General features: G+C 46.1%; 1 protein-coding gene across 2 annotated transcripts in view; it reads right to left on the reverse strand.

The window, feature by feature from the left end:
- Window positions 1–27007, reverse strand: part of GRIK4 (glutamate ionotropic receptor kainate type subunit 4) — a 204722-nt gene that overhangs the window by 66757 nt on the left and 110958 nt on the right. The window contains exons 1-4 of one of the 2 annotated variants that reach the window (XM_059488215.1): window positions 13274–13361; window positions 12427–12591; window positions 4265–4362; window positions 8–173 (exon numbers count right to left, since the gene is read on the reverse strand). In XM_059488215.1, the coding sequence (XP_059344198.1) occupies window positions 8–173; window positions 4265–4362; window positions 12427–12591; window positions 13274–13361 (517 nt within the window). Of the gene's footprint in view, window positions 1–7; window positions 174–4264; window positions 4363–12426; window positions 12592–13273; window positions 13362–27007 lie in introns of those variants that run through there. The other variant, XM_059488214.1, reaches the window with a different exon arrangement.

Genomic DNA, 27007 nt, shown 5'->3' on the forward strand with positions numbered 1-27007 from the left:
GACTTACATTCAGCTTTGGCACAGATGAGGCAGGCAGTGGTGCAGTTGAAGAAATTCAGGATTCCTGCCACGGCCACGCTGATGTCGGTGTTGCTGGGGTGCAGGTTGAGGGTGGTGAACCTCTGGAGCTGCAGCTTCAGGAACTCCTCTGGAGCCACTTTGAAGTGAGGAACCTGAGGAAGGAAAATATAATTAAAGAGGAAGTAGAAATGAAAACAAGTAAATCTGCGATAAAGGGCCTGTGGTGTGAAGCACACAGCAGGCAGAAAGTGGAATATCCCATTAAAACTGCAACAGCAGCACGGGAGTCAAGAGGGGAGGGTGGGACTCGTGCAGCAACAGAGGAAAATAATTATCACAGCAACAAAAAGCACGGGAAGGAGCAGAGCAGGAAGAGTCTTGCTGAGCCACTCAGAGAAAGGCATCAGGGACTGTGATTACAGCACAGGAAACCTTCCCTGTGAGCTCAGCCTAATTAGCTGGGGCACTAATTGTGGCTGGGCCCTGCCTTTGCTGGGGGAGGATGCTGTGCAGAGACACAGGGATCACCCAGGGCCCTGAACCCAGCCCTGCCCTCTGCATGGAGGGGCCACCAGGTAATTCATTAGCAGACATGAATGTCACAGACAACTTTTATGAAAAATCCTTTCCTTAGGATTTTTCCTCCTGAGAAGCTGGGAGGCCTCAGGAACAAAATGTAAACAAAATGGTTATCTGCTGCTGTGGAATGCAACAGGTGCATCTGGGATTGGTCTCATGTGGTTGTTTCTAATTAATGGCCAATCACAGTCAGGTGACTTGGACAGAGAGCCCGAGCCACAAACCTTTGTTATCATTCCTTTTCCATTCTTAGCCAGCCTTCTGATGAAATACTTTCTTCTATTCTTTTAGTATAGTTTTAATGTAATAAATAGCATAAAATAATAAATCAAGCCTTCTGAAACATGGAGTCAGATCCTCGTCTCTCCCCTCATCCAAGAACCCCTGTGAACACCATCACAGAGGAAGGCAAGAATGCGATGACTCCGCGCTGGTGAGGCTGGGCAGGGGAGGAACAGCACAGCAGCCAGAAGCTTTGGGCATTTCTGACCAGACAGGGCTGGGTTTGTGATGGGTGTAGCAAAGCAGCAGCTGGAGCAGGATGTGCTCCAGGGGGAGTTCTGGGAGCTGGGAAGGCGCAGGGCTCAATCTGAGGGAGCTCTGCTGCACATCCTGCAGGCTGCAGCCACATTCCTCCTCACAGAAAAAAGCAAGGCACAATTCTTCACAAGAATATTCCTGGGTTTCACATTCTCTCAACCTCAGAGAAAGAAAAAAACAATTCTTATCTCATTTGCTGTGCCTGTGTTTGTGCCAAAGTAGAATCCAATATGGAAATTTACCCACAGTGATGGGGTTTTGTTTCCTTGGCCTATCAGGGCCACGTGTCTGTCAGAACTGTGGGCTGACAGTCATGAGATTCTGGGCAGTTGAGTTGAGTGCTTGGCAGATTCAGTTTAGATGTAATGTAATATAGTGTAATATTGTTGGGAAGGATGAAAGTTTGACAAGAAAGTCTCACAGATATGTGTGCTTGGCAGAAAGATTTTTGAATGTAGAAACTGAAGAAGGAATAGAAATAAAAGGAAGTTTTGATACAGAAGAAAAGAATTGCTGAGCCAGTCTCACTGGATAACCAGTGAGGCAAAGGGTGTGTTGGTTAGAAGGGGTTTTTATGGCTTAGAGCAAAGGATAAACCCACCCCAAACGAGAAGATGTTTTTACCAAGCAGAAAGAGAGCACAGGCAAACAAGGCAGCAAAGTTGCAAACAGAAAAAAGGTCTCAGAATTTTCCACTGCAAGAAAACTGAAAAACAACTTCTAGCTTAAACTGTAAAGTACTGACTTTTAGTGATTGGAGAACAGTAACATGAATATGGTAATTACAGCAGTTATGATAGGCTAGAGGTAAAAGTTAAGGTATAGATTGGTTCTGCTGTATGAAGATGCTCACCAAAGAAAAGTATATAATGTATTATAACCAAAAGAAAAGTCTATAATGCATTGTAACCTAAACTCAGGGTCTCCAGGCCTGCCTGCAGCTGGAGCTGACAGCTGTGGGCACAGCTCTGTCACCCACCACCCTGCACTGCTGTAATGTCTTGGATACAATAAACTGCATTTTGGGTACAATAAACTGCATTTTGGAGATCCCCTGGAGTCCCACATTCCTCATTTCGACTCTTACATAATATAGGATTGAATAATATAGTATAATAAAGTAATTAATTAGCCTTCTGATAAGATGGAGTCCTCCTCATCATTCCTCCCTGCAAATGCAAAGCAGACCATGGATGGAGCACTGGACAGACACACAGACCGTGCCCAGACTCTCCAGTCTCAGCCAGATTAAGAGAGGCAATCTTGTTTTCCTCCTGCCAGGTGAATTATTCTGGAAGAAGCAGAAGTCGGAGGAAGGGAAACATCTGCCACAGCTTTGTTAGCAGCGTGTCAGGTCCTCAGTGCGTCCTTCGGAAGCCATCAGCCCCTGGCTCCCTCCTCTCCCCTCCTGGGAGAGCCCATTAGGAGCTCCTCAAGGCTGCGTTAGTGACAGCAGGAGCTGCTGCTTAGCAGGGCGAAGTTAACGAGTAATAAGCTGCTATCCGCCTTGATTCCAGCCCGCAGCCCTCAGCCAGGAGGGAAAGGTGGATTTCCATAACCAGAGAAGACAGGGCAGCTCCTGGCAGCTCCTGATCACTGCTGGGAGGGATCCAGACCAGCCTGGGGCTCAGAGGTGCAGAGACAGGGGAAGGAATCCACCACTGTTCAGTGTTCAGCCCCTGCCTTCATTCCAGGAACCCTCCTCTCCTTCCCAGGAGCTCTGCCCCAGTGCAATTCCTCTTTCTGGACAGGGAAAGAGGGATTCTTGTGTGGAAGGAATCCACAAAACACATCAGGGCTGAGCACAGCCCTTTTCAGCCCCCGCTCTCATCTCCAGGAACCCTCCTCTCCTTTCCAAGAGCTCTGTCCCACTGCAATTGCCCTTTATGGAATGGGGGAAGGGATTCTTGTGTGGGAGGAATCCACAAAACACATCAGGGCAGAGCACAGCCCTGGTCAGTCCCTGCCTTCATCCCCATGAACCCTTGTCCCCTTTCCAGGAGGTCTGTCCCAGTGCAATTCCCCTTTTGGGACAGGGGAAAGGAAAGGGATTCTTGTGTGGAAGGAATCCACAAAAGACATCAGCCCTGCCTTCATCCCAGAAACCCTCTTCTCCTTTCCAAGAGCTCTATCCCAGTGCAATTCCCCTTTCTGGACATTCTTTGGGCATGAGAGGGGTAACATAGGACAGGTTCATCCCCCAGACCATCAGTCCCTCCAGTGCTTGTCTGGGGACACTGCTCCCGGTCCCCGAGGGGTGGCTGCAGGCACAGGGGGCTCTGTGCCCCAGCTGATGCTCCTGGGACGTAAATCCCACAGAGTTCCTGCATGTTTACATCTCATGGAGAGCACCAAACACCTCAGGAGGGCACCAGAAAAAAAAAAAAAAATAAAAATCAGGAGCATCAGATCAGAGACTCAGAATGAATCTGAATTTCAGAGGTAAACCACTTGCAGAGTTGCCTTTCCTGGCATGGAGAACAAGTCCAGGGCATTTAGCGAGAGAAAACACTACAAAACAGCCCCAGGAGAGCCCTCCTGCTGCAGCCCCGTGCTTCAGGGCTGGAGGATCCCTCCCATCCATCCCTTCCTACCTCCAGGAACAACAACCAGCACTCATTTGTGAATGCAAATTATTTACAGTGCTCAGTGCCAGCCTCCTCTGTTGGAAGGCTGAGCTCCAGAGAGAGCCACTAAATGGCTGAGAGATGTTATCAGCCTTTAAAGGGATGAACTGTGAGAAGAAAACTCAATTTCTTCTCCAGAGTGCAGAGCCAGATCCGTGTAGGAAGGTTCAGGGCTTATAAAATATTAAATCCAGCACATAGCCTGGACAGAGATAAAAAAGGGGTTGAACTGGGTGGAAGAGCAGTAAACATAAAGCTCCCCAAGAACGTGCACAAAGTATAACAGGAGATTTGGGTTTGCATCCAGCAGGGTGAGCTTTGGGCTGTGCAGCCCTCAGTGGGGATGTGGGGATGAATGTGAGGAGCAAAAGGGGGTGCAGAGAGGAAAAGGGAGGCAGAAAGAGGCAGCAGAGGGGAAAGGGAGACATTTCAAAGGTCTGTGCAATTGGAGGAGGGTGATGCACCATGCTGACATCACAAATGAATTTCCCACTCACCTCTTTCTCCCCACAGATGTTGCTGATGATGGAGCTGGAGGCTGGGCTGGAGGAAGGTCCCAGGACTCCCACCACGCCTTTGGGGAGGATCTGGCACACTGTGGGCAGCAAGAGAGGGAACAGAGGTCAGAATTCACCCAAATTCCAGCAGACAGCCATGCTCAGTAAGAACACAGCCTCACCTCCTTCACACAGCACTCTCTGTGCCATTTCCATCCCCGAAATCCGTTTATTCCCCCTGAAGCACTGTCACACGGCCTGTAACACTGTCCATCTTCCCCCAGTTTTAAAACCCCACCTAAACTCTCCCCAAAACCCCAGAATCTTCATCTCTGGCCCCTTTTTGTCCCCAGGTCAGGAACATGAACTAAAATTTATGGAAAGATGCTAAACACAGCAGTGCCCTGGCTTTAAAGCATCAAACAGGCTCGTAGCAATTTCTCCCCTCATCTTTGCAGAGTTCAGTGGTAAAAACAAGGATTTCATTGCTGGTTTTCATTTGTTTGGTGTTGTTTTCTTGCTGGCAGTAGTGAAATCTTCTGGCTCCCTGCCACCAAGGTTAGCAGAGCCATAAAAAACACCTGAAAAAACTGAAGTTAAATCTCTTCCTGGGTTAAACTGCAAGGGGGTTTTGGGTCCTTTTAATTCACAGCACAAATCCAGCTGAATTTCCACCTCCCTGCTGCCATCCCCATCCCCTGCATCACTCAGAACCTTTTCTTCAGAGCAGGAAAAACCTCCTGAGCAGGAGGGGAGAGCCCCTCATGCCTCAATCCCTGAGCTTCAAAAGCCTCCTGAGAGCTGACCTGCCTCATCATCCTCAAACACTCAGCTTTTCCCCAGACAAAACCACATTTGCTCAACTGGAATCTTTCTGAGCACAAATGAGGCACCAAAAGGGAGAAAAGAGGCACCAAAAATCTTGAGAGTTACGGCCACAGCAAGCTCACAAGGTTTCTGTGTACAAAAACCAAAGCACTGCACCCCAAAGCTGAGATTTCAGCTGTCATCACTATCAAACCTGCCTCTTCCCCTGGCTTGCACCTCAGAACAACTCTTGTGAGGGTTGTGAAGAGTTATTTGAGCTGGAAAAATTCAAATCTGGACATGGTGAGGTTTTTTTTTAAAGTAAAGCAAATTCATCATCAAAACTGCTGAGATGCAGATTAGGGATGGGGTTTTAGTGACCTCAAGTCTTTAAATCAAGGCAGGAAGGGGAATAAAAGTTCACTGTGCTTGGGGTGAGCTAGAACAGCAAGTTTGGGGTTGAGTTTGGGGTTTGGGGAGTGAATTCAAGTTTTCCCAGGGAAGCTGTGGCTGCCCCTGCATCCCTGGAAGTGCCCAAGATTGTCCCTGCCCATGGCAGGAGCTGGAACAAGATGATCTGTCAGGTTTGCCAATCCAAACCATTCTGTGATCTCTGGCCTTACTCTCCTCCACAGCCTGGAAAATGAGGCCCAAATCTCATTTAATTTGTCACTTTGGGGAATTGGTTTTGCTTCTCTTTTGAAGGGAAAAAACTCCTTATCCTCCCCAGTCCCTGCTGATTGCTCCAACTTCTTACAGAAAGTGCTCATGAAATGCAAACATCTCCTCTTGGGTTTTCCTTCCTCCTCAGCTCCCTCTCCCTCCAACAACTCAATCTCCTATGGAGGGATATTTTTTTTCTGCAGCATCTTCAAAGGAACCCAAGGCTTGCTTTTCCTCCGTGCTTAAAAAATTTACAGGCACTTAAAGCTCTCCAGAAGATCCTTTTAAATGAGGAGCACCAGGCTGAAAGCAGCACTCATCAGTGCCTCTCAGCTCTGCCATTCAGCATCCACGAGGAAGGAGCTGCTCCAAGCTCTCCATTTCTCACAGGTCACCAGCACAAAATTCCTGAGGAAAATTTTGTTGCGGCGTGCAAGGGGGAAAGTTTGGGGAGTGATTTTCTCCTCGTGCCTCCCAGCAGGAACAAAAAGTGGGTTAAGTAGCCATAGCAACAGGGTTGCAACAACTGGAGGAAGAAAAAGACCTGGCTTATCACTACCAGGGGGAAACATCCACGAAAATGAAGGAAAATGAGTGGAAACAAAGTGGAGGTGCCTGAGGCGAAGGTTTTGAGCACGTTTGGAAAGATTCTCTTGTAATCCAAGCATATTTCCTGTTTTACCTGGTGCTGTCAGGGCTCTCAGGGAGAAAAGGCTCGACCTTGCTGCTGCCATGGGCATCCACACGAGCACTGGCAGCACGTGGAAATGTTGGTCCTGTATCCAAAATCCATCTAATATTCCCAGGGACTGTAACCATGGACAATTCCAGACCCCTGCCACTCCAATCCCTCCATACTCCAACACCACAGAAGCTGAGGGCTGTGCAGGGCCCTTTGGGATGCCGCAGGCTCCAGCAGCTCCGAGTTTCTGCCCCAATTTTGATGTTGTGTAGAATTCAGGGTCTCAAAAGTGCTGGAATTGAAGTGGCATCACTTTAAAAACCTCTTTACCATCCTGGATCAGGTGTGCGCTCAGGGCACAGGGCAGTGTCCAACCATTACCACGAATGAATTTTGGAATTAAACCCACATTTGGGCACTTGGGTTACAGCAGGACATTTTTTAAAGGAAGGCAGAACTGCAAACTTATTTTGAACATGAAAAATACAACAGATGAGGAGCTGTTGGTGATAAATGTATTCACAACCCCTCAGACATGGCCAGAGTGCCTTTCTCTTCCTGAGATCTGGATCAGGTGTGTGCTCAGGGCACAGGGACCCTCCTTTTGTACAGCAGGGCAGTGCCCAACCATTTCCATGAGTGAATTTGGGAATTAAATCCACATCTGGGCACTTGGCACATAGCAAGAGATTTTCTAAAGGAAGGCAGAGCTGCAAACTTATTTTTGAACATGAAAAAGCACAACAAACGAGGAGCTCTTGGTGATAAATGTATTCACATCCCCTCAGACATGGCCAGAGTGCCTTTCTCTTCCTGAGATCCCAGGAAAACATTTCCATGAATCCTGCCCTGTTCAAAGCAGGCCTGGAAGGTCCCTCCAGAGAGAGGAGCCACCCCTGGGGCAGAATCATCTCATTGAGAGCACACAGATACCTGAGCAGGGTTTCAAACAGAACACACAGAGGATTCCTGGTTATAATTCAAAATAAACCAGCAGGCAAAGTGTGGAAACACCTCAGGAGCTCCCTGACTGCAAAACAGAGCTGAGATCTCCAGAGACAGGGACTGGCCATGGGCTTCTCAGAGAGAAAACACCAAGGGCATAAAGAAAAGGGGTTCTGGGATGCTCCTGGAGCATCCCTTGTGCTTCCTGACAGGAACCTGACACCAGAGAGGGCTGGAGAGGCCGGGGAAGCGTCCAAGGCCAGCTTGGACAGGGCTTGGAGCAAACTGGGATAATGGAAAATGTCCCTGCTCATGGCAAAGGGTGGAAAAAAATGAACCTTAAGGTCCCTTCCAACCCCAACCAGATATCTGGTTATCCCTGATAACCAGAACAGGCTGAAAATGAAACTGAACACAAAACTGAAGCATAAATAAATAATTTATGTCCCCAAATAGTGGGACAGGCAAAAAAAAAAACCAAAAAACCCCCAACATGTTGGAGTCAACAACACTGAAAGGACCCTTTGGAAGGGCACTCTGAAATATCCATTGTGTGGATAAATCAAAAATCTCCAATTCTCCAGCTGCTGCCTGACCTGCCCTGGATTTTCTATTCTTATTTTTGAGAATCTTGAAAACTTGCCTGAAGGTTAAGAGAGGAAAAGGAAAAGGGGAAAAGGGGAAAAGGACCCAAAATAACAGTAACAAAACTCTTTTACCTACTCAGCTCTGATTGAATTTGAATTTTGGGAGCAAATACAAGAGAAAAGGGACAAGTGCAGGTTTTGGAAAGAAAGGAATTTAGATGGAGAGCAGGATCCAGGCTGGAAGTGGCAGCAGCAGTTCCAGAACCCAGATCAAACTCCAGAGGAGTTTCCAGCCTCCCTGTGGGATTTGGGAAACCAGCAAAATGTGTTTATTTTGGGAGCCTGGTTACTTTAACTGGATTCACAACAAAGAGGAGCTTAAAAGGCTGAGGAGGCCAGAGGGGACAGGGTGACAAGCAGGGAAATGTGTCCTGCCCAGACATCAAAGGGAACAAGGTGGTTTCGATAAAGACATGATTAAACAAGTCACTTTGGAGCCGCACAAAAGGAGCTGGAACATCAAACACAAAGAGAGAACAGGTTTTCCTTGAAACAGCAAAAAACCAAAATAAATGAAGGCTCTGCTCACAACTTCTCATTGAAACCTCCTTAAAATGACACAGGAACAGCCAAAGTTTGTGTTCATTCATATCTAAAGCTGGAATAGCAAACCAGGCATGAATGTGATGGATTGGTTGGGATTTTACCTGCTGGAGCAGCTCAGATTTGGGGGCTCTCTTACATGAAAACACCTGAGTCAGTCAGAAGGGAAAATGGGACAAAAACGGTGCCAGGAAAAAAATTTATAAAAATAAAATATAATATATAAAAAATAGATAAAAATTAAAATAAAAGTAAAGTAAAAATAAAATAAAAAATAAAATTAAAATAAAATAAGAATAAAAATAAAATAAAAAATAAAATATAAAATAAGATATAAAAAGATAAAATAAAATATAAAATATAAAATAGAATCAAATATAAAATTAAAGAATGAATAATCATAAAAATAAAATTAAAATTGAATAAAAAATAAAAAATTAAAAAATTAAAGATATAATGTAAATATATAAAATAAAATATAAAATAAAAAATTAAAAATAAAATATAAAATATAAAATATAAAATATAAAATATAAAATATAAAATATAAAATATAAAATATAAAATATAAAATATAAAATAAAATACAATAAAAATAAAATACAATTAAAAAAAATAACTCTTACTCCCCAAATAAAAATCCTTTCTCCCCAAAATTCTTCTTTTTTCCTGTATTTGGAGTATGTGGTGTAATCCCAGCACTCCCAGATCTGTCAGCTAAGCATGGAGCTGTGATATTTAACAGTGAATCAAGGAGTGTGAAATGTGAGAACAGTATTAAACAGCTGTAAACAGCTTTGCAGTCACAGGTTAAAACATCTCAACAGTTTTTATTAATATTGTGTGTCATAACAAAAACCAGCAACGTATTGAAGCATTTGAAAGCCATGAAAGCCTTGAAATTTAACTTTGGGGATCTGATTTTCCTCTGCCACCAGGATAAATCAAGAATAACATCAGTGACATTAATAGCAGAGCCATACAGAATCCAGATTATTTCTTTTTTAAGAAAAGCTTCCAGACAATTTTTTCCCCTCTGAAGAAAAGGCAAATAACACACTGCAAAATTCACTAAAATCAAGTCAATTTGCTGCAATTTCTACTCTAAAAACCCAAGTAAAGGAAACAAAGACAATCACCCCAAGGTGAAAACTGGAAATGGGAGATGCCTTTTCCTCACTTGCCCTTTTCCCAATTTCTCCCCACACAACACATTTGCTGAAAACAACAATTTCTCACATAATATTTCATTCTCAGCCAATTAAAGTCCCTCTGCTGGAGAAACCTTCCAGGAGAAGAATTCCTGAGCAGTGTCACAGGCTGAAAATTAATCAGAAATCCTTCTGATGATCCTTACAGCATCTCTGGGGTCACTGCAATCAGGTCTGTTCCCCAAAAACCAAACTAGAGGCCAGGAGTGCTGCTGCAAGCAGGATATTTACGAGGAAAGAACAAAAATTGGGGAAAAAATGCCACTTTTAGATGCCCGGAGAAGCTGCCATCCAAAAGTGGAAGTGTCTAAGGACAGCTTGGGGTGGAGCTGGATGAGCTTAAAGTCCCTCCCAACCCATTCCAGTTTGGGATTCTGGGATTCCATGGCAATTCCCATCCTTTCTGCAAGGTCTGGCCAGATAAACTGGATCTTAATTGGTCTGGCTAGATAAATTGGGTCTTAATTGGTCTGGCCAGATAAATTGGGTTTGCCTTAATGTTGTGCCAAGTTAGGGGACAAGAGGGGACAACAGAGATGGGGAAAACCAGGAAAATGTTTAAAAATGGTTCGGGCTGGGTGCAGGTGCCTGAGCTGGGCTCAGCCTGGGCTGCCTGACAGGCTCTATAAATAAACCCAGGTTCTTGCTGAGATCTCTTTATTAGCTGCACACTCCTATAAATAGAGCAAACGCTGGTGCAGGAAATGAGGGAGCGATGTGCTGATCCCACAGCCCCACAGAGCTGCTCTACCTGGAGATCCCTGAGCAGAAAAGCCACCAAAAGTCCAGGAAAAACCAGCCAGCCCCAAAGCACAACACCCTGCCACGCTTTTTGGGGATAACCTGGCAGATCACACAGTCATGGAAGGCGGAATCATTAGGAAATGAGTCTAAAATCCAGATTATTTAAAATTATTCCTCCAGCTTTCTTGAGCCAACTGGTAATAAAAAATTATAGCACTCCCTTGAACTCTAAAATGATTTTAAAAGGACGATTTCCTATTCCAAAGGGTTTTTCCACTTACAGGAAAAAAAAATGTCAGAGACCTTTAGGGTTCCTTTCAAACTGTGGGACTGTGACCATAAATTTATTTTTTATTCACCAGCCCAGAGCTGGCATATTGGACATCCAGAGGAACAACCCTAATAAAGAACAGCTTCATCCAGAGACTTGAAATCTGCTGCTCTTTGGAAATTAGCTCTTCTTCATCCTCAAGATTTCAAACATCACTTGAGGAACTTCACTTGGTGTAAATAAATCTGCTGCCAATCTCAAGCTCCAGGAAGAGCTGCTCTGTTTGCTGACACACAGGATTCCACAGGGTTTCAAAAACAACTTAATTGCACCCAACTTGCCCCAGAGTCTCTTGTTTGCTCAACATTAAGCTCTTGACAAAGGATCAGCATTACTCCTGTTTATTGACAGGCAGATTAAAGGAAATTATTTGTCCCAAGCCACTGAATGGTGGCAAAGCTTCCTGGGGGCAGGGATTCTCTCAGTCCACGCCTGAGCTTGCACCAGCACATTTCATTCATCTCAAATGAAAACTGCTCTGTGCAAGGAGCAGAGATGGGTTTTTTCTCTCTGTTCCCCTTTGACTGCCACAAAATCACAAGTTCAGAGTGCCAGATGGCTCCTGGGAGGAGAGCTGGGCTCTCTGGTGGTGCCTCAGGTTTTATATTTTATAGAAGTTTTTCTATTTTTCAGGTTCTGTGCTCATTTAGTGTGTGGGTCTGGGTTCACATCAGGGCATGCTGAGCTCTGTGCACAGAGCAGGGACACAAAACAATTCCTGCTCCAGCTGGGCACCAAGGACAAATGATCCAAATCTCAGCCCAGGAGCACAAACACCGTGGGCTGCAGAGAGAAAAACAAGCAGGGTGGGAGTGCCTGGGCTAAAGCTGGAATGGGACAATGAACTGCAAGGTGCAAATGGAGCAGAGCTGATCCCAGGGAGAGACCCTGGGAGCGCTCGTGCATTTTGGGGCCATTTTGGGTCATCTTGGGTTCATTTTGGGACCATTTTGGGTCCATTTTGGGTCCTCTTGGGTTCATTTTGGGTCCATGTTTGGTTCATTTCGGGACCATTTGGGCTCATTTTGGGTTCATTTTAGGACCATTCTGGTTCACCTTGGGTGCATTTTGGGACCATTTTGGGTTCATTTTGGGACCATTTTGGTTCACCATGGGTTCATTTTGGGACCATTTTGGGTCCATGTTTGGTTCATTTTGGGACCATTTTGGGTCCATGTTTGGTTCATTTCGGGACCATTTGGGTTCATTTTGGGACCATTTTGGGGTCATTTTGAGACCATTCTGGGTTCACCTTGGGTTCATTTTGTGACCATTTTGCGTTCACCTTGGGTTCATTTTGGGACCATCTTGGGGTTATTTTAGGTTCATTTTGGGACCATTTTGGGTTCATGTTTGGTTCATTTTGCGACCATTTGGGAAATGAACCAAGGTATTTGGGTTCATCTTGTGACCATTTTGGGTTCATTTTGGGACTATTTTGATTCATCTTGGGTGCATCCCTGGCTGGGCTCTTGTGCTGCCCAAGGAGCATCCATCGAGCCTATTAACAAATCCCTGCTTTATTCTTTAACTCCTCCAGCCTCTGCTCTACCCCAGCCTCCCCAAGGCACCCCAGGGCTGGTACTCACTGGTCTCAGCTGTCTCGTACTCGCTGTCCCTCAGCAGCTCGAAGATGTCCACCTCCACCCTGGCCTTGCCCGCCCGCTCGGGCGCGCGGTTGATGCGGTTCTTGGCCAGGGTGATGGAGAGCCTCTCCCCTCTGCTGCACTCCATGGGGTCATCCAGGATGGCAGCTGTGGGGGGAAAAAGGCGTAGGCACGGGTTAGGTTTGGGATCTGCACCCCCCTCCTCATCGCCATGATGCCTTAATGTTGAGCTTTCATGTTTTCCACATTCTACACTGCATTGGAATAGAGCTCTGAACTTCACATTAAGTGTTTGAAGTTCTTCTCACAGCTCAGTCACACAGAACAATCCTTATCCAGCCCCAGAACCAAGGACACCACTGCAGCTCCAGCCCAAAAAGTGCAAACAACAGAGAACTGAGCAACAAACAACAGAAAACTGAACAACAGAGAGCAAACTGGGAGGCTGGGACTGCAGAACCTGGAGCTGGAATTGGACAATGAACCCAATACGGAAATGGAACAAAATTTATAAAAGTGTGAAAACTCGTGACCTGGAGTCCATCTTGGCTGTAGCCTTGGCCAGGGTCTTGTACAGCCCAAGGTGTATCTTTTAAAACCCTTTTAATAAATTTTTATTCCTTTAACTCTGCCCAGCCCCTGTTCCAGGTCTCCTCTCCAGCATCACCCACACTCCTGATCCCTGCAGGAGCTCTGTTTGTGCTCCTGTCACCACCAGAGCTGCCACATCCCCCTTCCCACACGTGGCCTTTCCCGCTGCTTCTCCCACTCCCCAGGCCCTGCCAGACAGGTGGGTGGTGAAATCTCTGCAGAGAAATCTCTGTTTTACCTGCTGGAATGCCACAGCACAGCCACCCACGCTGCCAGGCTCCCAGCACCCACTGCCACACGGGCTGGCTGCTCCCAGACAGGCTCATCCAGCTGCCCAACCCCAAAAAACCCAGATCCAGGAGCTGCCTCACGTCCTAACGACGGCAGAATGTCCCCAAAAACCCCGGGATGGTTCCTTTGGGGTGCTGAGGAGCTGGGATATTTCAGGAAGCAGCACTGGGTGGGGAGGGACAAATATTTTTCAAACGGAAAATTCCCTGCATTCAGGGCAGAATTTGATGAGGAGCTGGCACCCCAGAGGGTTTATCCTGGCTAACAGGAGGTGCCCCCCAGAACGCAGATTTTCTATTTTATCTGGGGGAGAGCAGTGCTGCTGCTTGCTCTGTGCATTAAAAAAATACCAATTCTTGTCTTCTCTCCCCAGAAAAATCCCTCCACAGGGAGAGGTGCCCTTCAGCACTGCTCAGGTGCTGGGGAGAAGGAAAAAGGGAAGGAAAAGGAAAAGGGAAAAGGGAAGGAAAAAGGGAAGGAAACTCAACAATTCCCTCTTTTCCTATCTTTTCCCAGTTTTATGGGAGTTAATTTGAGTTCTTTTTAATCTGATTATGCCACAAAAAGGGTTGTGCTTTCCTCCAAGGCCAGGAGCAGGGGGTTTAGGATATTAACATGGCTGAGGACTTCTTTTAATTAGAACAAAGCTGGGAGAGCAATTTGCCACCAACTCCACTTTTCCAGGAGAGAAGCAGAGGAGAAAGTTCTTGCAGGAACTTTTCCTGCAGCCCTGCTCCCAGGGAAGGGTAAATCCATGATGAGCATCACCAAATGCAGCTCTTGCTCAGGTGCTGACTGTGTGAAATTAAATATCAGCACTGGGGGAGTGGATGTCAGCATTCTCAGATTCATTAGTTTCTAATTTAAAGCTTCAAAATCACTAAATTGGGGAATGTTTTTCAAGTATTTTCCTAATTGGCAGCTTTCAAACAAAATCCACTTCCACTAATGCACAGTTAAGTGATTTTGAAGTATAAAAATAGTCAAAAGCAAAGCATTTGGAATAGTTTCCTCAAGCCAGCTAAGCAAAAAAAAAAAAAGTTTGTACAGAGATTTTTTAAATTTCTGTTTAGGATGGGATTTTTCTATTCTTATTTTTGAGAACCTTGAAAACTTCCCTGAAGGTGAAGAAGGAAGGAAAAGGAAAAGGAAAAGGAAAAGGAAAAGGAAAAGGAAAAGGAAAAGGAAAAGGAAAAGGAAAAGGAAAAGGAACCCAAAATAACAACAGCAAAACTCTTTAACCTACTCAGCTCTGATTGAATTTGAACTTTGGGAGCAAATACAAGAGAAAAGGGAAAAAGTGAAGGTTTTGGAAAGAAAGGAATTCAGATGGAGAGCTGGATTCAGGCTGGAAGTGACAGCAGCAGTTCCACAACTCAGATCAAATTCCAGAAGAGTTTCCAGCCTCCCTGTGGGATTTGGGAAACCAGCAAAATGTGCTCATTTTGGGAGACTAGTTACTTTAACTAAATATTAAACCAGCCCCCAGCACTAGGGAGGTAATGAGGCTGAACTAATCTTTATCTATTAAAGCTGGAGGATGAAAAAAGGTCATTTAAAGTTTAAAAAAGGTTGGTTTTAAAGCTTCATGGCTCGGGACACTGTGCCAAAGCTCATCTAATAGTGGCATCATTAAGTATGAACGAAAATCTTTCTAGAAATTCCCTTTCATCTCTTCCTGTCTATTAAACAGGAGAAGATGCATCAAGTAAATCTTTAATCCTGAAGACTTACAGCGAAGTCTTTGAACTTGGTTGCCCTCAAAAATCACTTCTGTCTTCCCCATTGTGATAAATGTCACCAGTCTGGACTGCTGCTCCGTGAATGATGAGGAAAATGTTGCAGAGGGAGCCAGGAGCACCTGGACCTGCAGAGCCTGGCTCAGGGATGCTCAGGATTTCCCAGGCGCTGAGTGAAGCCACCAGGGCTGAGGTTTCCTCAGGAAGAACTTCTCTTCCCACGGGATGTTCCAATTCTGACAGTAAAAACATCCCTTGTACTGCAATAATCAGATTTTTACTCCATTTACTCAGATTTACCATGCAATTAACAGATTCCCACATAATTAACACAAAATCCATGCTCCAGAAGCACCAACGCAGAGTTTATCCCTTTGGAGCAGCTGGGAATAATCAATCAAGGTTCAAGCAACAGTGACTTGCACTGCAAATCTCCACCAGACACAGATTTCAAAGGCAATGCTCAAAGTTAAGGATTTAACAGCAAGAAGAAGGAAAAATAAAGGTATAATTGGGAGCCAGAGAAATGCAAGGGATGGGATGGCACCTTCGAGACAAGCAGATTTTAGTGACTGTCCTGCAGGGATTTTTCAGCCCTCAGGGATGGGGGTGAGGAGGAATTGGAGCTCTCTGGTAAAGAAGGAGCTGGGAAAAGAGGAATTGGAGCTCTCTACTGGGGTAGGAGCTGCACAAGGAGTTTTCTGTGGCTTCCCCAAGCCCCACATCCCCAAGTCCACCCTGGATGGGGCCACGTGGCCAAAGCCCTTCCTGTGGCAGCAGATGCTCAACCCCTTCTGCCTCTTCCTTCTCACCCCCACAAATCCATTTCTCAACCTCCATGCCCATTCCTCAGCCCCACAAATCCATTTGTCAACCCCACACCATCCATTTCTCACCCCCCATGCCCATTTCTCAAACCCACACCATCCATTCCTCAGCCCCACACTGTCCATGTCTCACCCCACACCATCCATTCCTCAGCCCCACACTGTCCATGTCTCACCCCACACCATCCATTCCTCAGCCCCACACTGTCCATGCCTCACCCCACGCCATCCATTCCTCAACCCCACAGCTCCATGTCTCACCCACACCACCCATTCCTCTACCCTGCACCGTCCATTCCTCACCCCCACAAATCCATTCCTCAACCCTACACCATCCTTTTCTCAACCCCAGCCCACCCATTCCTCAACCCCACACCGTCCATTTCTCACCCCCCATGCCCATTTCTCAACCCTACACCGCCCATTTCTCAAACCCACACCATCCATTCCTCAGCCCCACACTGTCCATGTCTCACCCCACACCATCCATTTCTCGACCCCACAGCTCCATGTCTCACCCACACCACCCATTCCTCTACCCCGCACCGTCCATTCCTCACCCCCACAAATCCATTTCTCATCCCACACTATCCATTCCTCAACCCCAGCCCACCTATTCCTCTACCCCGCACCGTCCATTCCTCACCCCCACAAATCCATTCCTCAACCCTACACCATCCTTTTCTCACCCCCCATGCCCATTTCTCAACCCTACACCGCCCATTTCTCAAACCCACACCATCCATTCCTCAGCCCCACACTGTCCATGTCTCACCCCACGCCATCCATTTCTCGACCCCACAGCTCCATGTCTCACCCACACCACCCATTCCTCTACCCCGCACCGTCCATTCCTCACCCCCACAAATCCATTTCTCATCCCACACTATCCATTCCTCAACCCCACACCGTCCATTCCTCACCCCCACAAATCCATTCCTCAACCCTACACCATCCTTTTCTCAACCCCAGCCCAGCCATTCCTCAACCCCACACCGTCCATTTCTCACCCCACCCATGTCAGTTTTTCTCTCTGTGCCACAGCAGTGACACAGGCAGGGCTGTCCCTGCTGTGCCCCCGAGCTGGTGAGGCGCAGCCGCCCTCTGAGGCAGTGCCCAGGCACTCAGCCAGCCCTGAGTTCCCTCCTGAGCAGCCCCAGCTGGCCCCAAGCAGGGCTGAGGAGCAGAGAGCTCCATCCTGCATCCCCCAGGGCCCTCCTGGAGCTCTGCCTGCCCCAGCCAGACTCAGCATATGCACTCTGACAGGCTGGGCCCACTGTGAGCCAGCTCCAGCACAGCTCCCCAGCCCGTGATTCATCCCAAAGCTAATGAAATCACATTTTTATAACAATAACAGGGAACAGATGCCACTGCCAGGATTACACAGAGCCACAACAAACTGTGTGCAGCTGACCTTTCCCCTTCCCCTTTTCCTTCAAGGCTTTTTTTCTTTTAATTTACATTTTCTCAGATGCTTTTTATACATTTGAAATGGAAAGTCATACTCAGAAACACGATTTCTATCTCAAGGCATCTCTTGAAAATGCAGATTTAACACAGCACTGGCTTGGTAAACAGGATATTTCACTGTTCATAGCCTGTCCCTCCAAGTGAAAAACACATAAAGGTACCTGTAATATTTCCTAAATGTCCCAAGTGACAGGTTAAGATCACACCTACAACCTCTCGTGATTTATGCTGTAAACACAGCCACAGGATCAGTGAACTTGGAAAAAACCTCTGGGATTATTAAACCCAACCTGTGCCCAGAGCTCTGAGTGCACCAGTCCAGTCCTTCCCTGGACACCTCCAGGGATGGAGACTCCAAACCTCCCTGGGCTGCCCCTGACAATATTTCACAACCTTTCCATGAGGAAATTCCTGCTGATTCCACCCTGAGCCATTCCCTCTCCTCCTGTCCCTGTTCCTGGGGAAGATCCCAAATCCCCCCTGGAATTTGCAGGGAACCCCAGTAGGGGAAGAGCTGAAAATCTTGATTCCATGTTTCAGAAGGCTGATTTATTATTTTATGACCTATATTATATTAAAAGAAAATTCTATATTAAAACTATACTAAAGAATTATATAAGATATAATAAATATTCTATTTTATATATAAATATTATATATATTATATTTTATATAAATATAATTAAACTATACTAAAAATTATATATACTATATATGATATATATCCTATTTTAATATAGAAATATAATTTTATAAATATAATATATTTATATTATATATTATATTTATATATATAAATACAATGTTTATAGATAATATAATATATTTTATATATACAATATATTTTAATATAGAAACATAATATTTGATAGATATATTATATAATTATATTTATATATACTTATTTTATATATATTTAGATATATATTTATATCTAAATATATATATATAAATAAATAAATATTTATATATAAATAAATAAATATTTATATATATATATTTAGATATATATATATTTAGATATAAAAATATATCTAAATATATATAGATATATATATTTAGGATTTCACAAGGCTAGCAAAGAATGATAATAAAATCTTGTGACCAACCAGAGAGTCAGACCTGTGATTTGTTATCAAGTAAAAACAACCACATGAGACCAATCAAAGATGCACCTGTTGGTGAAACATCTCCAGACCACATTCCACAGCCACCAGGCAGTTACTGTTTACATTTCTTTTCTGAGGTTTCTCAGCAGGAAAAAATCCTAGGAGAAATTTTTTCAGAAAATTTACTCAGAATTTTTTTCCTCAGGAGAAAAAAATCCTAGCGGAAGGATTTTTCAGAAAATATGTCAGCGCCATTCCCCTCCTGTCAGGGAGCTGTGCAGAGCCGCAAGGCCGCCCCTGAGCCTCCTTTTCTCCAGGCTGAGCCCCTCCGTGTCCCTCATTCCACGAGAGCTGCACACAGAATCCCAGGTGGCTCCTGCTGGCCCCGCCATTCCCCAGGGCTCAAACCCTCTGTCTGTGCCCCCTCGCTCAAACTCAGAGCTGCAATCCCAGTCCAGCCCAGTTCAGACACCCAGAACATCCAGTACCTGCCACTGGAGCTCACCACTCCCTCCTCGGCAAACCAGGAAACCCAAAAGAATTCCAGGAAAATACTTCGTTCTCCAAACACCCTCAGAGTCCTGCTGAGGAACACCAGGAGATGCCCCCACATCTCCCCATCCTCCTGAACTCCACACCCACGAGGCTGCAGGGTCAGCTGATTAAAAATTGTTGCCAAAATTGCCTTTCTTTAATGCTTTTCTGCTCTGCTGAATAAAGTATCAACCCTCCAGGCTGTCAGTACAGTAAAGGAGAAGAAATTTGCACAGTTCCTCATTACAGGGCTGTCAAGTGGAGCTCCAGTGGAGAAACAGGTGGGATTGTATTTCCATTATAATCTCTGAAGTGCTGCTTAAAAATAAAATAAAAAGGCATCAACACGCTATTACTCTGCGAGGAAAGAGCACCTCATCAAGGAGAAAGAGAAGATCTGAAAACATAAAATCTCCTCCACAAAGAGGTTTGATAATGTTTGTCTGGTCAGGGGAGCACAGGGCTATTTATTGCTCTTGGCCAGCACTGGAAATCTGCATTTAAATGGAGCTTCCCTCTCATTCCTGCTATCCTGAGAGAGCAAATTCAGGGGAGACGTGATAAAAGCAGCTGAGGGCTTTAGTTCCTGCTGCTTGAAACACAATCTCTCTTTTATCTTCTTTAATAACTGTTTTGTGTACATAAAATCAGAATTACACTCCCCGGGACCTGGAGTTTGCAGAAAAAAATTGAGCAGGAAGGTGGTGATGCGTCCATCAACCTCAGAGGGACCATCCCTGCATCCCAAAAAAAGAAAAATCCCAAAAATCCCTCTGGGGCAGACAGGGAAAAACCCTCTAGGCTCCTCATCTCACCTGATTTTGGGAATATAAATCCCTATCCGAGGCAGCAGCCAACACTCTGAGCACAAAGAGAGGAGCAAAAAGGCACAAAAAGAGAAGAAAAGGGTCAAAAATGGGAAATTCCCATGCAGAGCTGGCTCAGGGGGGCTGAACCCACCCTCTGGTAACAAAGCAGGGCAGGAAGTTGATTTAAAAGGGAAACTCCTGTGGGTTTTCGCAGCCAGAGTTAAGGCACTGCAGCTGTGGAGAAAATCCTGGGCTGGGGATTTAAATATTGGGGGTGTGAACAGTTAAATCTCACTCCAGACCCTGAGAAAGCTGCTAAGAGAATTCCCAAAACCAAGGAGAGCAAAGCAGGGGGAAGGAACAATGGGGGATTGAAATTTCCTGAGGTGTAGAATCAGGGAATGGGACAGGTTGGAGCCCCAGGGGCTTTCCTGAATGTCCCCCAAACCCCCAAAACCAGGGAATTCCAGGCACCAGGACGTCATTTCTGCACAGGTCAGTGTGGTAGGGTGGGATGGCATTTTCTGTTTTCTCTGAAACTTTGCAGCATCAGCTCCCCACAGCACTGCCCTCTAATCCAGATTTTCAGCACCTCTGCAAAGCCCCATCTGTCAAACTGGGCCAGAGTTTGCCAAAAATCCAAGCTCCCTTCATGGCCACCCACATCCCCTAAATGCCTAAATCTTATTTTCTTAGGAATCCAGCCTAAAACCACTGACATGAGTTGGGAAGATCATTTTTCTGCCTGTCTTTTGCTTCCATAATGTCAAGCTGAGTTTCCAAAGGAGGTTTTTCCTGCCCATTTTTCTGGTCTCAGGTGACTGGCAGCAGCTGTGGTTTTGTAGGATGAGAGCACTGGGAAGCCCTGGTGGGGCCAATAAACTTGGCAAGACCAAGAAATGAGCAACAACTTAATTAAGTCAGCGGAGAGTATAAACATAAGAAAAATAACCACACAAACCCCAAGTGCCACGGCCAGGCAAGCAAAATGAATGAGGAAGGAAGAAACAATGGGTAAAGTTCTGAGTTAAAACAACAAAAAACAACAACAAAAAAGCCAACAAAAAAAAAAGGGAAAGTCCAATAGGATTTATGGCTCTGACGATGGATTTGAGGGATGGAAATGAATAATGGAGCTGGGGAGTTGGCAGGAAAGGACCCAGACCCCACAAAATACCCTCAATAAATGTGTTTTGTAGCCACAACCCCACAAAACCCCAGAGCTCCATCCCCAGGGTTTCAGTGGCCGTTCCAGCACACACAAAGTTCTGCAGCACTTTGGGATTTTCTGACTGAAAGGAATTTAAGGAGAGAAGCATTCCCAAACCTTTGCCTTGCAGGGAAAACCATTTCCCGAACCTCCTTCTGCCCACAGGCTGGGAAAGACCTCAAAGATCATCCAGCCACCACCATGGTTACTAAACCCTGTCCTCAAGTGCCACAGCCACGCATTTTTGGAACAACTTCAGGGATGGTGACTCCACCACCACCCTTGTCCAGTGCTTGGCAGCCTTTCCATGGAGAAATTGTTCCTAATTTCTAATCCAGACCTCCCCAGGCCATTTCCTCTGATCCTGGTGAGGATGAGACAGCAGGGTACAGGATTTAAGGAACTGGGGGTCCCTCTACAGCCCCTGAATTTCCATTAAGGGGGGCTTTAATGCCCATTTTCCTCTGAATATTTCTGCATATCTCAGCATTTAAAATGCATTTTCTCTTCTTCCAGCCCCTCCCTGTTTCAGGGGAGTCCCACCTCTGGCTGATCCCTCCCAGGGTGGCAGGGGATGCACAGCTCAGCCCAAAGGATGCAGAGGGGAAATTCCAGGTCCTGGAATTAATCCACATACAGAGACACAAAACAGCCTTGGATGTACCCCCAAAATCAAGGTGAGGAGGGGGAAACACTGTGGGAGGGATCTGGAGGTTTGCTTGCATTAATATGGAGAATTTAGAGACATTTTGCACCTCTTGTGTTCCTGTCCCAGATCACTGGCCACTGCTGCTGTGACAAATCTCTAAAAGATGGGCCCAGGGACAAGGACCCACCATGCAGGATGCAGATATGGCAATTGCTATAAAGATATGAGCCAGACAAATGATAGGTGCAATGATTTTCATTCTCTCGTGATGGATGACGAGTGAAGAGATAAAGTGACTCCTCAAGGTTTTCCAGGACTACGTGGCAAATAAACAGATTTAATGTGCCAGGAGGCTTCAGGAGGCCTTGCTTAGAGACTCAGCCTCTCTGCCACCAAAACCTGACAATTCTGCCTCAATCCTCAGCCCTACAAACAGATCTTTTTGGGGATGGGAATCCCTGGAAGCAGGAAAGTGTGTAAAGATCAGTGGGTCAATGCCACGTGGCTGAGCTTGGATGGAAGACCCAAAGTGCATTTGGGAGCCTTTGGGTTGGAAAGGACAACAGAGATCATCGAATTCCAGCTCCTTGCCATGGGCAGGCAGAAATCCCATGGGCAAGGAGAAGTTCCATGGGCAAGGAGAAATTCCATGGGCAAGGAGAAATTCCATGGGCAGGAACACCTTCCATGGGCAGGGAGAATTTCCATGGGCAGGGAGAATTTCCATGGGCAGGGAGAATTTCCATGGGCAAGGAAGAAATTCCGTGGGCAGGAAGAAATTCCGTGGGCAAGGAAGAAATTCCATGGGCAGGAAAAAATTCCATGGGCAAGGAAGAAATTCCATGGGCAGGAAAAAATTCCATGGGCAAGGAAGAAATTCCATGGGCAGGAACATCTTGCATGGGCAAGGAGAAGTTCCACGGGCAAGGAGAAGTTCCCTGGTCAGGGACACCTTCCATGGGCAAGATGAAATTCCATGAGCAGGAACAATTTCTATGAGCAAGAACATCTTCCATGAGCAAGAACACCTCCCTCTAAACCTGTCTGCACCAACAAAAGAGCTGAAAATATCAATAAAGCTGGGAAAAGGTCACATTGGAAACCTCACCTCTCTTGAAGAGGATCCAGATGTCTTAAAGCACATCAAAGAGTTTGATCCAGGTATAAAACGACTCTTGAGCCTTCCCCTGAGGTGCCTCAGGATTGTTTTCATCCCTGAGCTTCCCTGACAGAACAAACACCTTTTGCTGCTGAGTCACACTGGAATGAGATGCTGAGGAGCTGCCACGGCAGATGTGGAAGCCCTTCAGATCCAACACTGATCAATCTGCACAGCCTGGATTTATTTCTTCTTTTGCCACTCAGCCTCCAGCTGATGCAATGGGCTGCTTTAATGCCTCTCTGCCTTCCCTCGTTAGTATGCTCTGCCCACTGCCATCCTTCTCCCCTGATGGCTTCTTCCCTGACTTCTGGATGGCAAAGAGAAACAGCAATTTGCTTTTCCCTGCACTCTGACATGGCTTTCCCTGCCTTTCTATCCATCTTAGCAGCACACTGCTAATTCATCTAATCCCAGGGTACTTTTTCTGGTCGTTTGGACATAAAAAAAAAAAAAAAAAAAAAAAAAAAAGGCAGCTTCACTTTGTTTTTTCAGATGGTTTTTTGAGAAAAGGATCTGCAGAGCCCTGAGTGAGTGAAGTGATGCACAGCAACATCCTTGCTTGGAGCAATTTGTCTCAGCATCCTCTGGAGACCACCCCTGAGCAGGGGGAGTGTCAAACACTGCCTGGAGAATCCCTGGCACAACAGGAAAAAACAACCATGAAATCCTTAAAAAGTTCCTCCAAGTTTTCCCAGAGAACCTCAGAGGTTTCTCCTGCAAGGCTCTCCAGTGTGGGTAAAGAAGAACTTTTGGGCAAACAGCTTTTTCTTTCAGCTTGGGAGCTCATTACGGATTCTCCTGCATCTGGAAAAGTTTTCAAAACACCACACAGAAACTGGAGAGGGCAAGTGAAGAGCAAGAGAGGGAGAGAGGAAAAGCAAGGCTACAGCAAAGGCTCAGCTGCAGAGAGTAAATTAAAGCAGACACAAAAACTCTTAGTGAACAAGGCTGAACAAACCCAAGGAAAAGCTGTTCCAGGCTCCTGGGATGTCAGCAATGATGGAAGAGCTGCTGGGGCTGGGGAGGAATCAGCACCAGCCCTGGGTGAGGATTGAGATGTTCCAGAGGCAGCCAGGCTTGCAGAGCAGAGTGGAGTGAATTACATCCCCTGCAGTCTGTTCTGAGGCTTCTTCCAGGGGATACTGAATTAGTGACATTAATGCAGCAAGGAACTGGATCAGGCTCCCAGTGATAAGCTTAATTAAACAACAGAGCTATCCATGGGCTGGGCTTTATGTTATAAATAAGCAGCATTTACACTGATTAATTGAAGTCATGGTTCAGATCATTAAATCCTCCTCCTTCCAACCATTTTAATGAGGATACCTGAAGAGCTGAAGGCAGCAGTGATGTTTGACACTTGCAAGCCTCAGAACTCACTTAGGGCAGGGGGACAGGGGACCTTGCCAAGGCTCCTTCCCACTGCCTGTGGATGGTAGTGGAATTTCTTTTGGGGGTTTTTGGGGCTCTGTTGGGGCTCACTTTCATCGCTGTCATGTGAGGAGTCAGGGCTGGCAGCCTCAGGCAGCACCACGTTCCCAGTACTTCTCCAAGTCTGTAAAAGACTTCTTAACACAGCAATGAAAACATCTTGGAGACAGCCAGCCGTGTCAGCTGCCCTCACAAATCCAATTCTTTTTCATTATCCCAGCCAGAACGAGCCTGCCTGGAGGAACAGGGCTGCTTTATCATCCTGCCCTGCCTCTTCCCACGTGAGAAACGTCCTGGGCCGCGTTTGGGACAGCAAACTGTGACCCCACCATCAAACCCCCAGCCCTGTCACCCACTCCTGGCCACCCCTCTCACCTCATTCCACGCTCACAACACCGCCCTGCAGAGTTAAAAGGGAAAACCCTTCTGAGAGGCTTCACTCCATGAGATTGGAGGTTTAGAGAGGATAAAATCCCCACCCCAGCGCCGCTCTGAGCCGGGATGAATTAAGGATCATCTCTAACACTTATTCTAATTGGAATTGTGAAAGCAGAGCAGACCCTTTGTCCCCTTCCTTTTCAGCTTTCTGCTCCTTCCTCCCAGAGCCTGAGAGGTTTTATACAGCTCTAATATTTCAGAGAGTGGCCTTGGTGCTCTGAAGTGAAAAGCCAGCTTGGGAGACCATGGCTTGCTCCAGCTCATCCATCACACCTGCTCCCAAACCCAGTGGTTATTAAAAATTAGAGCTGGTCAAATTATTGTTATATTTTGACACATGGAGAATATTATTATCATCCTTCCCTGCTGCCCCCAGTCCCTGCTCATGAATCATTCATGAGTCTCTGCTGGTTCCTGCAGAAGAGCTGAGCTCCTGCTTTGTGCCAGGCAGGTTTTGTGCCCAAGGAGCAGAGCCAGGGTGCAGGGAGGCCCTGGAGGGAGCCAAGATGAGCCCAACAAATGGTCCCAACAAATCCTGCAAGGCTGATTTCCACCCCCCCCCCCCCCCCCCCATCCATCTCCCCCAGCCTTTTCACCTTTTCCTTAACACAATCCTCTCATTTTGGGAGCTGACTAATGGTGACAATAATAAAATAAACTTCATTTTGGATCAGTTGCAGGACTGGGGCTATTTCCTCCATCTCTTCACCATCACAGAAAGCCTCTTTTAAATGGATAACAACGATTGTGAGGGGCCAGCTATTACCTTGAAACCTCACATTTTGATATATCCAAAGCTTTTCTCTTATATAAATAACAGTTATTACTATAAAGTGGTTTTCCCCTTTCTCCACTTCCAAAGAGTTCCTGCAGGAGCTGGTGGAGAAAATGGCTTCCATTAATGCTTCACTTAGGCCCTGTTGCTTTCATCCTTTAACTCCCATCATTAATCTCCTCATGTGTCTTTAAACAAATGTCATTCATTCATTCATTCCACAGCTCTCTGGCAGCAATTCTTCCCCAATCTAACCCCAATCTCCTTTTCCAGTTGAACAGGAGCTCTTCCTCTCCTGACTCATCAGATCTGAGCTCCTGCCAGGCAGGGAAAAGGAGTCTGGTCAGGCAATTTCCTGCTAATTCCAAGGAAAAACAAGAGAACCCACAATGAGAGGAGACAAGGAAACCTTGGAGGATCATTTTGTGAAGGGACAATTTCAACCTTGCAGTGAGAGTCCCCTTGGCTTGGGCAGGTTCTCAGCACAGGGAAAATATTGTCTGTGGCCTCTGAGTGTCCCACAACTGCAGCTGCTCTGCAAAAGGTGCCACTTTGGTGTGGTTTGGGGACAAACAAGGCTGGCCTTGCCTGCGACAGGCACGTCACAACTGCAGCTCTGGGCTGTTTGCTCAGGGCTCTGAACCAGCTCCAGCCGCCAGCAGCAAACTGGGACCCCACCTTCTCCACTCCCAAAGAGTTCCTGCAGGAGATGGTGGAGAAAATGGATTTTCCCCTTTCTCCACTCCCAAAGAGTTCCTGCAGGAGATGGTGGAGAAAATGGATTTTCCCCTTTCTCCACTCCCAAAGAGTTCCTGCAGGAGATGGTGGAGAAAATGGATTTTCCCCTTTCTCCACTTCCAGGAGATGGTAGAGAAACTGGGTTCCTTTAATGCCTTTGCTCAGGGCTCTGAACCAGCTCCATCCCCCAGCAGCCACAGAGGTGCTGTCATCTCGTTTGGGTTGGGACAAGAGGCAGAAAAGCCCAATCTGCAGTGGAATTTAGGCACCAATCCTGCCCCTGAGGGGGTAAAATCCCACCTTTTTCAAGGATTTCATTCCTCTCCTCGATGGAGCAGCACCCAGCACCAGAATTTGAATTTTGCTCCCACTGCCAAGGCCACAACATCCCCCAGCCAGGGGAGGACACGCTGACCTTCCAGCAAAGGCAACCATATTAATTATATTGTTTGTATAATATATATACCTTATAATGTAAAGTATTCCTACACATCTGTAAAGAAGTGTCTTTCAGAGCACAAATATTTGTAGAGATTTACCTCTCCTTTTTTTAAGGGAAATATCCTTGAAACTGCTCTAAGGAAAAATGTATGGGATAAGAAAAAGATATTTCTTATTTATTCCCTATGTCTTCTTGCCCAAATAAATAAGGAAACACTGAGACATTTCAACGTCCAGACTAATTTATCTAATTAAGGCTAATTATGCATTAGTGGGCACAGGGGGCATTCTGGGGACACAATGTCACCCTCATCATCTGCTCAGGGGATCTGTCCCCCACACATCCTAA

This window comes from Ammospiza nelsoni, chromosome 24 (assembly GCF_027579445.1).
Source record: "Ammospiza nelsoni isolate bAmmNel1 chromosome 24, bAmmNel1.pri, whole genome shotgun sequence".
Lineage (NCBI taxonomy): Eukaryota > Metazoa > Chordata > Aves > Passeriformes > Passerellidae > Ammospiza > Ammospiza nelsoni.